The sequence below is a fragment of the Macaca fascicularis genome, chromosome 17 (assembly GCF_037993035.2).
Source record: "Macaca fascicularis isolate 582-1 chromosome 17, T2T-MFA8v1.1".
In the NCBI taxonomy this organism is placed as follows: Eukaryota; Metazoa; Chordata; class Mammalia; order Primates; family Cercopithecidae; genus Macaca; species Macaca fascicularis.
The window spans coordinates 39,951,228-39,969,392 of record NC_088391.1 but is presented as its reverse complement, the minus strand read 5'-3'; the positions used below and the strand labels follow the sequence as shown (position 1 = coordinate 39,969,392).

General features: G+C 36.1%; 1 protein-coding gene and 1 pseudogene across 12 annotated transcripts in view; both read right to left on the bottom strand.

Annotated features, from left to right (window-relative positions):
* Positions 1–18,165, bottom strand: part of TDRD3 (tudor domain containing 3) — a 199,526-nt gene that overhangs the window by 34,864 nt on the left and 146,497 nt on the right. For all 12 annotated transcript variants that reach the window (XM_074021591.1, XM_005585951.5, XM_065533307.1 and 9 more), the window contains 2 exons: positions 10,487–11,337; positions 5,562–5,687 (listed from right to left, as the gene is read on the bottom strand). In XM_074021591.1, the coding sequence (XP_073877692.1) occupies positions 5,562–5,687; positions 10,487–11,337 (977 nt within the window). The remainder of the gene's footprint in view (positions 1–5,561; positions 5,688–10,486; positions 11,338–18,165) is intronic.
* LOC123569925 (U2 spliceosomal RNA) lies at positions 9,928–9,998 on the bottom strand (annotated as a pseudogene).

Genomic DNA, 18,165 nt, shown 5'->3' with positions numbered 1-18,165 from the left:
GACAGATGAGGAAGAAATAAATAAAGCACCATCTAATACAACCAAACTTTATTAAAAGAAAGCTTAAAGATACTGCATGGAATCCCTAAGTTCCATGTACCACGATTTGAAAATTATGTTCTTGAATGGCGCTAAACTAGCCATATGGTTTCTTTCTGATTTACTCTTGTTTATATTAGAAAATGAACACTGCTCACACGGCAGTCTCTGAAAGTTTCCCAAAATATGTGTGGTAGAAGAAGATGTATTTCAGTGACCTTAACCAGTAAGTATGAAAAATTATAACCACTAACTTATTTAAGAACTTATCAGTAAAAATGAAAAATCTTCTGGACTAGGGTCACATAGGTGCTTGTATTGTTTACTAAATACTAATTGGCAAAACCACTGTTACATAATTCTAATCTTCCTCTGAGGTCAATGGTTTTTATAAGAATTATCCTTCTTAATATCTACTACGATATTTTATCAAATAAAACTAGATGGAGCCTAATTGTATAACTATGCCATTAAAATTACTAACACGACCTATATTTAGTACTCATTTTAAACTCATTATTATATGTATCACAACTCTCCATCACCCTTTTCATTAGAATTATGGAAGGTTCTATTTTTCTTTTTAATATTATAATAGTGATGGAATAATTTGTAGCTTATTAATATTATTTGAATTTGAAAAGGTAACTTTCACACATGTGCTTCCCAGGATGACATTGTAAAATAAATTGTATACAAAGTTACTTCAAAACCAAAACTTGAGATTGATAGTTCTTCATTTTAAAGTATGCTAACATGAAAATATACATAATTATCATAAAGAACCCAAACCCTCCTACAAACAAATTTTACTTTTTAAATAGATAAAATATATAAGAACTTTTTTTTTTTTTTGAGAGGGAGGCTCGCTCTGTCGCCCAGGCTGGAGTGCAGTGGTCGGATCTCAGCTCACTGCAAGCTCCGCCTCCCGAGTTTAGGCCATTCTCCTGCCTCAGCCATTCGAACAGCTGGGACTACAAGGCGCCCGCCACCTCGCCCGGCTAGTTTTTTGTATTTTTTTAGTAGAGACGGGGTTTCACCGGGTTAGCCAGGATGGTCTCGATCTCCTGACCTCGTGATCCGCCCGTTTCGGCCTCCCAAAGTGCTAGGATTACAGGCTTGAGCCACCGCGCCCGGCCGTAAGAACTTTTTAAAGAGATACAATTCTTTAAGTTATGCTTTCCTCTTCCACATTAATTTTATCTTTAAACTAATATGGAATAATAATCTATAATTATTTAAATTAAAACTTCAGTAAATAACATTTTCTGTACTCGTATTTTGTTTAAAGCTTCAAGAAGAATTCAGACCCTAATCAGATATTTCAGTTTGTTTCATATAATAAAAACTATGACTTTCTTATCTTTGTGCAGAGGGCAGGGATTTTTGTGTTTTATAGACTTACGTATTCCCTCACCTAGAACAGTGCCCGACACCTAAGAGATGTACTAGACACTTAATGAATATTTATTGAATAAATGAGTATTCTACAGAAAAACACTTAAGATAGGATGGCAACTTAAAAGACAATAACAATTTGCCTATTACTTTCCAGAAGTACTGGCCAAGATGATGTGCATTGTATGTTAAGGTCTTAGAACTAACAATTACCTACACAATAATCATTTTTATCGTTGAAATAATAGCTGAACAATGATCATTTGCTGATACCAAGAAGTGGATACTATGAACTTTTAAAAAGAAAGTTTAGGTATCAACACACTCTAAAACACTTCTTAGGATATAAAAGTCTCAATAAAATTCAGGTCATGAATATTTATGGAAAATGAGGACCCAGCAATGTTTTCCCAGGTTTAGGAGAACAATTCAGAAGGAACAACACAAAAAGTTTGCCTGACCAGCAGCACCAGGGTATTTTACAAGCTTCCAAATTGCCTGTGGCATCTTTTTGCTGGTTTCCTGGAATTAGTTTGAGTTTAAAGGAACCAATTTGGAAAAGGCCTGTGGAAAACAAAAGTAGCAGGTTTTCTTTGCCCCTAAAGTTTTCTCATACAGTGGTAGGAAACAGAAAATCTGTTTTTTTCCATATGTAATTTTACTAGTAAAACATGAGACTCCATAATGCTTCATTTACTTTGCTAAAATAAGAAAAATCCTACAATGTTAAAAGAACTCATTTTTTGAGATAAATAAGAGCATTTATGCAGTTAATAATGAGTATTTATCCAGTTAATACTTTCAGGGGCTAAGAGATATATTAAGCTGGTGGCCTCTATATTTCGAGGAGATATTATTATTATTAAATAATAACACACATCTCATGTGTGTTAACTAGAAAGTTCACTGCAATAAAGACATCATACTAAGATAGAATATCTTAAGACAGCCAAAACAAACAAACAAACAAAAAATAACAGGTGAAATCTAGCTAGAACAAATAAATCACGGATGACAACAGAAGTTTAATGAATCATTTTGAAGAAAATTAGTATTTAATCATAATCAAAACACACATTTTGGCCATATAAATGTGTACTCAAAGACACCAACATTAACACTTTCAAAATATTTCAAAAATATACTCCCTAAGTGCGTATGTTCTAGAAGTAAAAATATATATCCACACGAAAAGGAGAAATAAATATTTGGCCTACTGACAAATTTAAGGCAAATAATTTCTAAATTTCATGAGAAAAACATTAACACTTACATTTAAAGTATTAACTTGATTTTTATTTTAATTTTCCATACAATGGGCTATTAACTTAGTCATCGAGTCACTTCATATATCATGCTTTTTATTTAATGATTTATGCTTATACTTTTAAAAGACAATACAAGCAACTAATTTTCTACAAAGGCTTTTGGCTTATATGCAGGCTTTTCTGACTGTTTTTCTGCAAACTAGTTTAAAAAAATCTTCACTAAATGATCACTGCTACGTTCAGGAAAACAGGAGTTTTCCAAAATCTTATGGCAATAACAAACATAAATCTTAATAAAAGATACCATTTCACAATAAAAAAAAAATTGTAGTGCACATATATAGTGCACAAGTTAAAAAATTAAAAATTCCACAATCCATAGAATAATTGTGCTAAGGCCTCTCTAACCATTCCCCTGCAGCTTTGCAGCCCTTTAATTTTTCTAGTATGATTTATCAGTTATAGTTACCTTCTTATTGGTACAGTGAATGTTTCATTTTTTGATAATTTTGTACATTTTTGATTGACTTAAAACTTGTGATAGTTTCCTCTTCACCAAAATTTTTTAAAAGTACTCAAAGACCCCAACATTAATACTTTCAGGGGCTAAGAGAATTCTATACTAACTCCACATTACATGTACTGACAGCAACACAGACTATATTTCTTCAGGGTTTTTTGACATCTATGTGCACACAAATATTTTTTAAAATACAAATAGGTCGAGATATATTAAGCTCGTGGCCTCTATATTTCGAGGAGATATTTCTCTCAACTAAGTTAATTATTTATGCAGATAAAGAAGAAAGGCTGATCATGATGTGCATGATCCAGAGATGTTTGTTATAGTAACTTATGCAAATTCATAAAACATCAACAACCATTTGATTATAAAAGTATGAGAAAAGAAATACCAGACTCTCCAAAAGATTCAGTGATTCTATCCTGCTTCTTTCTGTAAAATATTTCAAATATTTTATAAAAGATTTTTAAGTTGATTGTAGAAAAAGAAAATAGGTTAATAAATGACATAATAAAAGATAAATATTCATAAATAAGTAGGAAGAATATGAAAGTATTGCTGTAATTCAGAACAGAATCATTAAATGAGCTGTGACACCTGATAAATTGATTTTCCAGCTAAGTTTATACAGACCTAAAATCAAGGATAAAGCAATGAGGACTCTTAAAGGAGAAATACGAAAAGTCACTGACTATAGAAAGCAAATGATCACTTCAGGACCAAACACCTCTCAATAGAAGAGCTACAGTGAGGAATAAGAAATGTGCTCATCAGCTATGGCCACCCTGGAACAGCAAAAGGAAGGAGAGAAGAAACCACATAAGAAAACTAAATTTTTCTTTAGGGAGAGAAGAATAAAATTAATCTCTTATTAAGTCTTCTAAAAAGTAAGAAGTAAATAACATAAGAATTGTATTTTGAATCTTTAACTGCTACGGCTAAAAACAACTGGGAACATAATAAATAGCAAACCAGGACTCAACTTCTAGAAATACAGATTCAATACATAATTACTTTCATCATCAAAACTAGATTAAAATGTGTGTATTAATGGAAAAGAGAATGAAAATAGCCATCATATGAGAACCTCTCGGAAGACTAAAAATATAGTTACACCAAGTTTCTCCAAGAAAACAAAGATGTAAATTAGATATTGATGATTTGGGGTTTTTAGGCAAAGAGCAATTAAAGTTTAGAGAATAAGAGTTAGGGAAACAATCTCTTAATTAAACTTTGAGCCATTAGTAATCTTATGTTGTAAAAGTTGAAATAATAAATTATCTAGAAAATAATTTCTCTAGAACAAAATGCCAAAAAATAAAGATCCATGGTCCAAAACATTATTACTACTATTAGAGTTTTTGGTTTTTTTGTTGCCATTTTATTTCTCTTTCTGGAAGGTAAAGAAGGGGTGCCACTGAAGATATGACAGAAAAATTTTAGAAGACCAAAACTAAAAGCAGTTCATGAGAAAACAATGTATCCTTCAATGATGAAAGCTACTGTCTGGATGATGTAATTTTCTAGAATATTTTGCTATTTTAGGAAAATGCCAACATATTTGTTGATATTGGCTTATAACAATAAATTTATTAATAGCTACTCACAAACTAAATGAAAGAATTACGAAAAACTTCACAGAGCTCATTCTAATACATCTTGTATTCTTGTTTCTGCCTAAATGTAAGAATCAATCTATATACAATCACATAAGTTCTTTCTAAAATGGACTCCATGAGGCCAGTAAGTTCTAAGTTACATCATCAAATTTATCACACAGCTTTGACATAACATTTGGTAACAAAACTAATCCAATAATTAGCAAACAGATAATTTATAGTTAACCTGTACATATATACATCAATATATATGCAGTAAATGCAGTGTAAAATTGTATATAACTTAAAAGTGTTTTTCTTAATTTCACCTGTAACTAAAATAATAAATGATACATGCATATCCAACAGAGATTTGAATTTGACAGCTGCTGGACATAATTTAGTAAAATTCAAAGTAACAAACTGGGAAAAAAACAAAATATGCATAAACACCCATTTCACACGTAGAAATTTTTGGCGAACATGTAAATAAGGGCACCTATTTCCAAAGCATAATACAACAAAACATTACACAAAAAAAGTAATTCCAATGCATTCATTTTTATTGTAGTTCAGTGTAAGCATTAAATTCAAATCTTACTTTAGGGGTAGCCAGTTATAAGTAAATTCAAAATATTATTCCACTTGCAAATTTTGTATGGCTATCTAATTCTTTAGAGCTATGTATTTTCTTCAAAATAGTTTATGCCTTTGTACAGAATATGTATCACGTACCCATGCCTCTGTCTGAACGGGCTTGATATTGCTCAGTAGCACCTCTTCATAGTTTCCGTAGTCAGTGAATTTAACAACTGCCGTCATACCCGAAGAATGGAGGGCTTCAACTTCTGCCCGGTAAAACTGAGGGGGCAAAGGGAGTTTTAAATATGACAATTGGTATTTATAAAGGGCAATATTTGAGGGAAATGCAAATTCTTAAAGTGTTCCAATGTGTAATATTCTTTAGAAGGAAAACTTACCTTTGGAGCCCTTTGACTAACATTAGTAAGACAATTCTTTTTATTTTTTTGAGACAGGGTCTTGCTCTGTCACCCAGGCTGGAGTAAAGTAGCAAGATCTTGGCTCACTGCAACCTCCACCTCCCCAGCCCAAGCGATCCTCCCATTTCAACCTCCCAAGAAGCTGGGACTACAGACGTATGCCACCACACCTGGCTAATTTTTTGGTATTTTTCACAGAGATGGGGGTTTCACCATGTCGCCCAGGCTGGTCTCAAACTCCTGAGCTCAGGCAATCTGCCTGCCTTGGCCTCCCACAGTACTGGGACAAAAGGCGTGAGCCACTGTGCCCAGCCAACAATTCTTTATACTAATCAGAATATATAACTATAGAGTAATTTATCTTAAAAACAGAAATATCTGACTAAAAAAAAAAAAATGCAAAAAAGGTGGTTCATTGTTTCAGTCATCACAAGTGGCTGGAATGAAGTAGGAATGTCAGGTAAGAAGCTAAGCCCATCACTTAAATCCAGTATTTATAGGATTAAAGACATTGCAAGTCCAGAGACTTACCAGTTTCCTTAGTGTTAGCAGGCTCTAAGAACTGATGCATATTTACAAACTCACAAGGAACTGCTTTACTTAATAACTACAATTGTTTATCTACTTATTTATTTATCTTTATTTCTAGAGACAAGTTCTCACTCTGTTGCCCAGGCTGGAATGCAGTGGTATGATCACAGCTCACTGCAACCTCAACCTCCTGGGCTTAAGTTGTCCTCTTGCTGCAGCCTCCTGAGTAGCTGGGTCTATAGGTGCATACAACCATGCCTGGCTAATTTTTAAAAATTTTCAGAGACAGGGTATTGCTAGGTTGCCCAAGCTGGTCTCAAACTCTTGGCCTCAAGTGATCCTCTCTACCTGGCCTCCCAAAGTGTTGGGATTACAAGCATAAGCCACTGTGTCTGGCCAATAACTACAATTTTAAAATTTATCTGTTAAATTAACTGGGAATAGGTCATCTGATTGCAGTAATCTTTCAGTACAGATCATGCCATCCAGGCCCCAAATTGTAGGTCTGAATATTGCTTAACTACAATTTTAAAATTTATCTGTTAAATAACTAATATATAGCTCTATTTATCTGTTAAATTAACTGGGAATAAATTATCTGATTGGAGTAATCTTTCAGTACAGATCATCCCTTTCAGGACACAAATTGTAGGTCGGAATGTTGCTTAGTAAATGTGAAATGGAAACAAAGAACAAATTGCTGTTAATGTTTTCTTCAAGCTAAGGTATTTGAATGCTCTATTATAGTATAACACTATCTACTCTAATAGTATCGCTCTTTTTTTTTTTTTTTTTGAGATGGAGTCTTCCTTCCTCTGCCGTCCAGGCTGGAGCGCAGTGGTGCAATCTCGGCTCACTGCAACCTCCGCCTCCTGAGTTCTAATGATTCTCCCGCCTCAGGCTCCCGAGTAGCTGGGATTACAGGCACGTGCTACCACGCCTGGCTAAGTTTTGTATTTTAGTAAAGACAGGGTTTTACCATGTTGGCCAGGCTGGTCTCGAACACCTGACCTCAGGTGATCTGCCCGCCTCTGCCTTCCAAAGTACTGGGATTACAGACATGAGCCACCGCACCCAGCCAATAATAGTATCTCTTAAGAGGTTCGCTAGAATTAGAAAATACTAAAGGCAACAAAAATTCATTTTTTTTCTCATCCTTCTAAAAAATGAGTTACCCTCAAAATAGTTGGTTTTTAACTAGTATATTTAATATTACAAAGGTAGTTAGTGAATTCATGGTGTTTCCTTTTCAGGTCTGAATGTTAGCAAGTTTAGAGACATGATGCTGTAATTTTCCTCATCTTAGAGTTCTTGTTATACCTTCTGATCTCTCCCCTCTTCCTTTATTTCTTAGCCCCATACTTTTGTGTTCTGTAAATTGTTCTGAGTTGCCAAATTATGCCAGTTCAGGTAAATTAAACAAACATGTTAATTTAAGATATAGCATGAATCATGCTGGGTTTATTGGGATATATATCCAATAAAAAGGCTAAAATCTATATTTATTCTACAAGTGAAGACTTTAACTAGAAGGAATGACATGGTCTAAGACCAGGATCACAGCAGTGGCAATACTGGTGACAAATTTAAAGGGAATAAAGTTTCAGGCAAGGAAATCAATATGGAGGCTGTTGTAATGTTCCAGTTGAGGAAAAAATAGCTGAACTAGTTTAGCAGTCTAAAGGAAGAAGAACTTCCCGGAAATTTCCATATTCTCCTATGGAAATGAAGCTAGAGTCACTTACCAAGCCTTTCAAACATTTTGAACATTTCTTGGTGAATCCAATCTCTTACTTCTGCTCTTGTCAAGGTCACCAATAACCCCACATTATCCAATACAGAAAACACTTTTCCATCCTCATCTTAACCTCTCACGGGAGCATCAGATATAGTGACTATTATTTCTAAGGTAGCTATTGTTGGCTCAATAAACACTGATTTCCAAGTACTTCACTTTTTCTTGCCTCCACCATGAAGGAGAAATAGCTAAATATAATGAATCTCCCACTACTCAAAACAAATAGTTCCTGAATTTTGGAAATTAAGTGGTCTGAGTTGGAAGAATAAGAATCTGGATAGTGAAGACCACCTGCATCTGTGTTTCAAGCCTTCCTAATAGCCAGGAAGTGGCCATATGAAATAGTTCCAAATCTGCTGGTATTCCTGGGAATACCAGGCTTTTGCTTTTCCAGAGAAAAAGAAAAGACACACAGTGCTGTCTCCTCCTTTCCTTCCAGGCTTAAGTAAAGATGTGACAGAGATGCTGTTTCTAAACAATCATCATCCCACTCACACAAAAACCTTAAAAGCCTAGGCCATCTAGCTGTTTCACTCTGTACTCCTTATTCTATCATCAGGCAACATCTAACACTCTGCTTATACATCTAACACTCTGCTTATACCTCATTATTTAATGAACACAAGAAGGCCTGGTTCTTGACCCCAAATCCTATAGCATCCTTAATAAAGGATCCACCCAAATCCCTAGTGTGAATTTCAATTCCTTGAAATCTTCAGTTACCTTTACTTATACCATTCCCTTTAGCCACATACTCTCATAGGCACACCCTTACTGTATCAACTGCAACCTATAAAATATTTATTTTGGACTGGTGCGGTGGCTCACATCTATAATCCCAGCACTTTGAGAGGCCGAGGCGGGTGGATCACCTGAGGTCAGGAGTTTGAAAACAGCCTGGCCAACATGGTGAAACCCTGTCTCTACTAAAAAAAATACAAAAAATTAGCTCAGCATGGTGGTGCTTGCCTGTAGTCCCAGCTACTCGGGAGGCTGAGGCAGGAGAATTGCTTGAGCCTGGGAGGTGGAGGTTGCATGAGCTGACATCATGCCATTGCACTCCAGCCTGGGCAACAAGAGTGAAACTCCATCTCAAACAAACAAAAAATTATTTAGATTATTTTTCCTCTTTTGAGTTGCTTCTCACATCCTCCCAGACCTTTTGCTCTGTAACTCCCTTACATACATTTTTATTACCTTGCTATTGTCTTCATCCCCTCACCATCCTACTTTCATCATATATAAGTGCTCTCTCCACAATTAACTAACAGAGTTAACAAATAATTATGAAGTCCCTATACTGTGAAAGAAGCAAGACTACAGACGAAAACCAGATAGACAGAGTCCAGCCTTCAAGGAACTTAATATCATGGTAGTGCAAAGAGATACCAATTCAAGAACCAAAACAAAAAATATTTACAAATTGTGATAAATTTTAAAAAGTGATTAAGGCACTGATTAAGAGAATAATGTAAGTAGAAGTATGGGGCAGGTCAAAGAAGGCTTCTTCTAGGAGGTGAGGTTTGAGCCAAGCCCTCAAGGATGAGAAGACTAGCTGACAGAAGAGCAGGTTGGGCAGAAGGAAAAAAAATGTGCCAAGTCCCCTTCTCTCTGATGGTCTCTCTGTCCCTTTCCCTTTCCTGTCCTCACTGTGCCGGTCTTCTAACTCTTGGCTAGGCTTTTACTTGACCCACTGTACTCTTTCTTGCCCTCATCTTCTGTCTTTCCTTCCTTCTTTCCCCTACAATTTCTCTCTTTCCCTTAAGCCACCATATAATATAAAACTAAAAATTGGTTTAATAATTTTTACACTTGATCTTAGCCAAAAGGCCGAGAAGCGATGGTTTAATAATTTTTAAATCATTACAAGATAAATAATTAACTTACATGTTAACTTTTTTAAAAAGTAGGCTGAATGTGTACTATTTTCTTTCACTGAAAATCTGCAGAATTTCATTTTGTGCCACTCAACTGATTTTCTTCCTTGTGAATCAGCGTAATTTTACCAGAGTGAAAAGCAAACATATGTAATTCAGCTGATGATAAGTAAAATAAAGTTCAACTTCACATAATTATTTCTACAATATTTTTCTGGCACGTAAGCTAAAGCCAAACTGAACTTAACCAAATCTTATGGGACAGATTGTCCCTAGGCATCCATAAAAATATTAAATATTTTGTTTATCCTTCATATATCTATAAATCTGTTCAAAGATTTTAAACAGGTACGATAGTAGGAAAAAACTCATAGTTCCAAAGTGACAGCTTCTAGAAAGTCCCGCTAGAATGTAACATTTAGTAATATTATAGTATCTTTAAAGCATCCATACCTTGTTGTCCTCCCAATAAAGTGCAAAACATTCATCTCCAGGTTTCCACATTTTTGCATACTCCATAGGAATAGATGATTCTAGTATTTTTTCTGGCTTAATTGGCCCAGTTCTTCTTTTGGGCCCACTACTGTAAAATATTTTATCATCATAGGGTATAGTTGTGACAGGTCCTGCTGGCTTAATAGGTCCTATTCGTCTTCCTTTCAGTGGCATTTCTACTTCTCCATTTGGAACACCAATGAAACTATTACTTCGAACTGGATTCTGATTATCAGTATTTACATTAAAATGTTTTTCAATTTTTATACCACTGAAAGCTTCATTATTTATTGTTTGTGATTTCCTGTCATAAAAATAATCAGAAATAGATGTTTGGTTTTCTCTTTTTCCACGTTTTTGATTATTATAGTCTACACATTCTTGAGGAAGTGGATTTTCTTTTGCCTCTGCAAAGCAGGGACCTTTTCCTGATCTGCTTTGCATAGAGTTATCTCTTTTTTTAAAAGCACCATCACTATGCTGAGAACCTAAAGGATATGAAGTATCTTTAGTTCTGTCATATCTAGAATACGGTCTATCACATTTGATTCTGTCTTCGGCCCATACTTCAGATGCTGAAGAAGTACTTGGTCTTTCAGAACCTCTATTTCGAGGTAATCCACTGCCTTCTAAAACTGACTTTGAATTTGGGGAGTCTCTTTGAAAACGAGGCGGTTTTTCATTTCTTGGCTGCCTGGTATCATTTCTAGGAGGATGTCTCAGATGATTATTATCTTTTACTCCATTTTGCTCAGTATTTGACGATCTGTATTGTCCCTGATGAAGCTGCTGTGGCTGTGATTTAGGTTCTGAAAGGTAAAAGTATACCATATGCAAATTAAGATGAAGACTCTGCATTAATAATTATTTCAAAATGCTTTATTCTATTAATACAAAATTATCAAACTACTATTCTAAAATCTTCTTCCATCTTCCTACATCATTATCTTACTCCTTCTCTGCTTCCTTGGAGTCCTGCATTTCTAATGTACAGTTTTCTTAGTCAGCAACATTAATAAAGTAAAGTAGTAAAATGGACCACAGAAAAATGGTGGATAATCCAAATTCTTATAATACAGCTACCTACATATGCTATTCTGGTATATCATCTCCTAAAACATTAATGAAACAGATCTGCAAATTGCTAACTCAGAAACAGCTATGAAACTGCACAAGTACAACCCTGATCAACTCCTTCTGAATGCCACTCTAATTTAGAAATATATAGCTATTATTATCAGTCATGTTCTAGCCTTAGCAAAAATGTTTCTTTTCAAATCTTTCTGGATCTGGGAATTGCTACGTGTTTATGTTACAAACAGATATCCTACTATAAAAAAAGAGTTTATGTTACACATAGATATCCTACTATACAAAAGAGTTAATTTTCTTGATCTGTCAAAGTAACTAAGAGTAGGGACTACTTGGAAATACAGAAAAGTGTCAAAAGTGGAAATACCAAAAAAGTGTCAGAAACATTACTAAGCATAACAGTGCCTATAATGTCCAAGAAGTAACATGATAAATATATATAGATAATTTTTGATGGCTATATTTCACATAGTGATTTCTATTCTGTTTCAGTTTGTACCATGTCACTTATACTTTCTTCCTCCATAATTTCACTTAGCATGTCTATAACACGATTACCAAACATACCAAACATACTCATTGGTCTTTGGTGTATGTGTCTTGTTTCTCTCATCATACATCATAATCAACATGCAGCTGTAATTATTCTTATATTTCCCCAGGGTTACAACTTTTCCAATGAGAGCCTCCACTGACATCTTGGGTGAGACTGTTCCCTCTGTTGCAAGGAAATTAACTACAAGAAAATTAACTTCATTGACCTACAGATACAAAATGCCAAAAGGACCCTCCCCCAGCATCCCCAGGCATGCTGACTGTCAAAACTTTCCCCAAAACATTTCCAAACAGCCACCGGAGGCCAAAAGGTATCTGGTAGATTGTTTAAAACAACAGGAATAAACGTTTAAAGGTTACTGAGTGACAAAACAGGTCACGATTAAAGATCAAAGCTCAAAGTGGTCAGGTCAGGCATGGTGGCTCACACCTGTAATCCAAGCACTTTGGAAGGCTGAGGCAGGTGTATCGCTTGAGGCCAGGAGTTTGAGACCACCCTGGGCAACATGGCAAAACCCTGTCTCTACTAAAAATACAAAAATTAACCAGGTGTGGTGGTGCACACCTGCAATCCCAGCTACCCAGGAAGCTGAGGCAAGAGAATCGCTTGAACCTAGGAGATGGAGGTTGCAGTGAGATGAGATTGTGCCACTGCTCTCTGGCCTGGGTGACACAGCAAGACTCTATCTCAAAAAAAAAAAAAAAGACTCAAAGTGGTCCAAAAAAACCCATTCTCAACCGAACCAATGGAAGCTAGAAGTCAAAAGGCTATAAATACCTTTAAAATTATGGAATATTTTCTAAGGAAAATATTAATCCAGTCAAACCACCCCTTAATTGTGACAAAGAATGAAGATTTTTCTAAGATACAACATTTCAAATATTAGCCAAGGCCATAAGAGAGATCTTTAAAAAAAGAAAAAAACACTTTCCCTCAAGAATATCTGCCTAATAAACATAATATAATGTCTTATTTTAACAAAAGCAGTCAATATTAAATTTTTCTTTAGAGAGAAGAAAAATGATCACTTTTAGTTTCTGCTGGCATTGTTTACTGTTCAGAAGTAAAGATTCCAGGAAGAACAACAGTGACCAAAATCAGGACCCAAATGAGCACTTTCAGCAGAAGGCATGTATTGGCTTTTGTTCCAGACATTTTTAGAGAATAAAAGCAGCAGTTGCCTCCTGTTGATTATCTGCTATGTATTAGATAGACCACACTAGCATTTTATATACATTATCAATAGTCCCCAAGATAGTTTTATGATATAGGTGTTATGAGGCTTAACAGAGAGAAGTAAAGTAAGGTCCCTTGTATAGTACATTGAATAAATAAGTATTTGGGGAGTAAGCTTTTCAGATCTGCTGTTTAGGGATCCATTTTTTCTTATATTATTCCAGTGAGGGCCCCTAATATCTATGATAATCAGGAGGTAGGGAAAAAATTAAGTCATGATGAGAGTAACTAAGTATCCTGGACTACAGATGAAGGATGAATAATGATGTATACAGAATGAAAGTTCAACCAGGCTTGGCAGATGTGGCAGAACTTGATTTCAATTCTTCTAAAAGGAAAATATAAAAAATTTCCTAATCTACAATTTAGAATTAAGGGGTACTATGGGTCTATGGAACTATACTGGAGAACTATATTAATAGGAAAATATAAGATCTTTTCACTTTGTTCCAGATCCAATCTACTTAAAGAATTTCTAATTTTTTATTATTGTTTTTACTAACAATTAACACTTTCATTTATGTACTCAAGCACTCTCATGCACCAACCTTCTTACAGCAAAAGTACTATCCTAGAAAAGAGAATGACAAATTCCTGAAGAGCTTATTATTTAACAAATAAACAAGCTTAGGAAACTGCTGATAGTAAAGAGGAAAAATCATTACACTTAGTACTTAAAATATTATTTTCAGTTACTGAACTGACGATGATGTACATTAGACTATAGAATAAAACTAGTAATTTTGTTAATAATGAACGTATTTCATTTCCATTACTATGCTGAGATAACATAGTGAGAGTAAAATTTACAAAGAAAATTATTTTTTAAAAATAAGAATTCCTGGCCAGGCGCAGTGGCTTACCCCTGTAATCCCAGCACTTTGGGAGGCCAAAGCAGGTGTATCACCTGAGGTCAGGAGTTCGGACCAGCCTGGTCAACATGGTGAAACCCTGTCTCTACTAAAAATGAAAAAAGTAGCCAGGCTTGGTGGCCTGGCTCTGTAATCCCAGCTACTCGGGAGGGTGAAGTGGGAGAATTGTTTGAACCTGGGAGGTGGAAGCTGCAGTGAGCCGAGATCGCACCACTGAACTCCAGCCTGGGCCACAGAGTGAGATCCCGCCTCAAAAAAAAAGAGGCCGGGCGTGGTGGCTCACGCCTGTAATCCCAGCACTTTGGGAGGCCGAGACGGGCGGATCACGAGGTCAGGAGATCGAGACCATCCTGGCTAACAGAGTGAAACCCCGTCTCTACTAAAAATACAAAAAAATTAGCCGGGCGTGGTGGCGGGCACCTATAGTCCCAGCTACTAGGGAGGTTGAGGCAAGAGAATGGCGTGAACCCAGGAGGCGGAGCTTGCAGTGAGCGGAGATTGCGCCACTGCACTCCAGCCTGCGCCACAGAGCGAGACTCCGTCTCAAAAAAAAGAATTTCCTTAATACAGTAAAATAAACTCACAGAGGTAGAAAGTGAAAATTGTGGGGTTTTTTTTTTGTTTGTTTTGTTTTGTTTTGTTTGGAGACAAAGTCTTGCTCTGTTGCCCAGGCTGGAGTGCAGTGTCGTGATCTGGCTCACTGCAGCCTCCACCTCCCAGGTTCAAGTGATTCTCCTGACTCAGCCTCCCGAGTACCTGGGATTACAGGCACCTGCCACGACGTCTGGATAAGTTTTGTATTTTTAGTAGAGACGGGGTTTCACCATGTTGGCCAGACTGGTCTCGAACTCTTGACCTCATTATCTACCTGCCTAGGCCTCCCAAAGTGCTGGGATTACAGGTGTGAGCCACTGTGCCCAGCTGAAAATTGTGTTTTTAAAAGAAGATAGTTTTCATATATATCCATTTCATTGAAAATGAAATACTTAAGAAGTCATTCTTGGATTTCCAATCATTCTTGGATTCATCATCCATTCCTGGATTTCCTTAAGCCCAATACCTTTTATCTTAGGTTAGTTAAATCATAAAGTCATATATAAAGTCAGTATTTTGAAACTGAGCTCATCTATTAAACACATAATAAACATACTCAATTATTAAATTGTGGGAGAAGCAATCTTCCTTCCTCCCTCCCTCCCTCCCTTCCTTCTTTCCTTCCTGCTTGCCTGCCTGCCTGCCTTCTCTCTCTCTCTCTCTCTTTCTTGAGATGGAGCCTCACTCTGTCACCCAGGCTGGAGTACAGTGGTACAATCTTGGTCAGTGCAACCTCCGCCTCCCGGGTTCAAGCAATTCTCCTGCCTCAGCCTCCCAAGTAGCTGGGACTACAGGTGCAGACCACCACGCCTGGCTAATTTTTGTATTTTTAGTAGAGACTGGGTTTCACCGTGTTGGCCAGGCTGGTCTCGAACTCCGGACCTCAGGTGATCCACCTGCCTCGGTCTCCCTAAGTGCTGTGATTACCGTGGGCCCCGTGCTCAGCCAGAAAAGCAATTTTAAATAAACTAAGGAATATATCCCAAATCAACTGAAAAGGCAGCTCCTTGGTTCCCTGGTCAGAATCTAATTGTTCTCGTCTACCCTTTTTAAGAAGACATCATAATTCTAAACTACATTAGATAGCAAGGGGCAGCACAGGTCAGGTCTGCAATCACTCTAATAAATATATTAATATAGTTTTCTGTAGAGACAGCAGAGTAAAATGCATCACATTTTTTTTTAATCAGCCTAAAGGAAAAGGTGAAAAAAAAAGCACAAGTAGAAATGGGTAACATTTAACATTAAATAGCAGAAAAAAGAAAAGATTAGCAAAAAAAAAAAAAAGATAGAAAAATGTATTACAGGACCAGTGTTGTGGCTCATGCCTGTAATCCCAGCACTTTGGGATGCCAAGGTGGGTGGATCACTTGAGGTCAGGAGTTCAAGACTAGTCTGGCCAACATGGTGAAACCCCATCTCTACTAAAAATACAAAAATTAGCTGAGCATAGTGGTGTACACCTGTAGTCCCGGCTACTCGGGAGGCTGAGGCAGGACAATTGCTTGAACCTGGGAAGTGGAAGCTGCAGTGAGCAGAGATGGTGCCGCTGCACTCTAGCCCGGGAGACAGTGCCAGACTCTGCCTCAAAAATAAATAAATAAATAAAAACTAAACGAATAATTAAGAATTAACTTATTAATTGTCACAAATCATTTAAGTCTGTATATAAGTATGTACTAAATTAATCAGGCATCTTAAAATATTAACACTTTTTTTGCAGAATATTCTCCAGCAGCAGCTGTACCTGCATTCTATAGTAGAAAATCAGGTAGAATTTGTTTCCCAAGGCTAATCCTCATTTTATTCTGATACACCTACCTGAAGAAATGCCTTAATATTTATTAAGATCCTACTATACGCCTGACTCTATGTTAAAGGTCTTTTGCCTACATCATTTCATGTAATCTTCACAACCATCCTAAAAGGGCAGTATTATCATTTTTATTTTGCAAGTGAAGAAACAAAGGAATGTGACTCGACTAAAGGCTTGTGGTAGAAAATGCTGAAGCCAGAATTAAACTGAAATCTAACTGAAGCTGAAACCCAGGATTTTTCCATTATACCAAGCTGCCGGGGCAGGGTGGGGGAACCCAGAATGTAACAAACAACATGTTAGCTTCAATTTTATCACCCGTATCTGTTCATTTCTGGTGAGATGTAGAAATCACAAAGGCTCTTTCACAATCCCTGATGGGGCTGAAAAATACATTTGGACACTAGGACTGCCAGAATCCCGACCTAAAATTAATAATCTCTTTCCATTAATGCAGAAAAACCTAAACTTCTATTGAAAATTGGATTGGTATTTAGAGCTCACAAACTGGCACTTAGAAATAGCAAAAGAAAGACTACATAGCTTTTTATCATAGGGGTGCCACTTACTAATTCTGTAACCTTAGGCAAAATATTTAACTTTTCTGAGCCTCATCTTTAAGATGGGGTAATAATAGAGCATACCTCGGAGGATTAACATATGTAAAGTACTTAAAACAGTATCTGGCTTTAATAAGCACCCAATAAATGTTAGCTGTCATTATTAGCATTAAAATTCAGCAAATAAACTTAATTGATGACACATCAGGAAAGACCAAAAATCAGAAAATAAGGTGCTTCCCTATTTATACATTCCCACTACCACCAACTCCCATTTTTAGCTAAGATCTTTAGCTTGCTTTAGTTTTCTTGTTTATTTGTTTTTATTTGATTCTTAATGAAAACAGGGCAGGAAGAATGCTTTAATAAAAACTTCTTTATTGTCATATTATGAAAGTCATATTACAGAGAAAATTCAGATACATCAGAAAATCAAAATCATACTCTAATACTGTTTTTCACTTCAAATATAGTATATCTATAAACGTTCTCCATATAAAAATTTTCTCTACATCCTTTAATTTTTTCTATATTAAAAATGCTAAGAAATATTTAAAAAGAAAAAAAATACTCTTGATCCTATCACTAGAAAAATGTGTACAAGAAAGTTCCACCTTCTGCTTAATCCAATCCCACTTCCAGATATAGTAATTATTCACAGTTTCGCAGGTTACTCTCTTTTATATAATTCATACACATTCTTTTTTTTTTGAAACCGAGTTTCACTCTTGTTGCCCAGGCTGGAAGTGCAATGGTGCAATCTCTGCTCACGGTAACCTACACCTCCCAGGTTCAAGTGATTCTCCTGCCTCAGACTCCTGAGTGGCTGGGATTACAGGCATGTGCCACCATGCCTGGCCATTTTTTTTGTATTTTTAGTAGAGACAGGGTTTCTCCATGTTGGTCAGGCT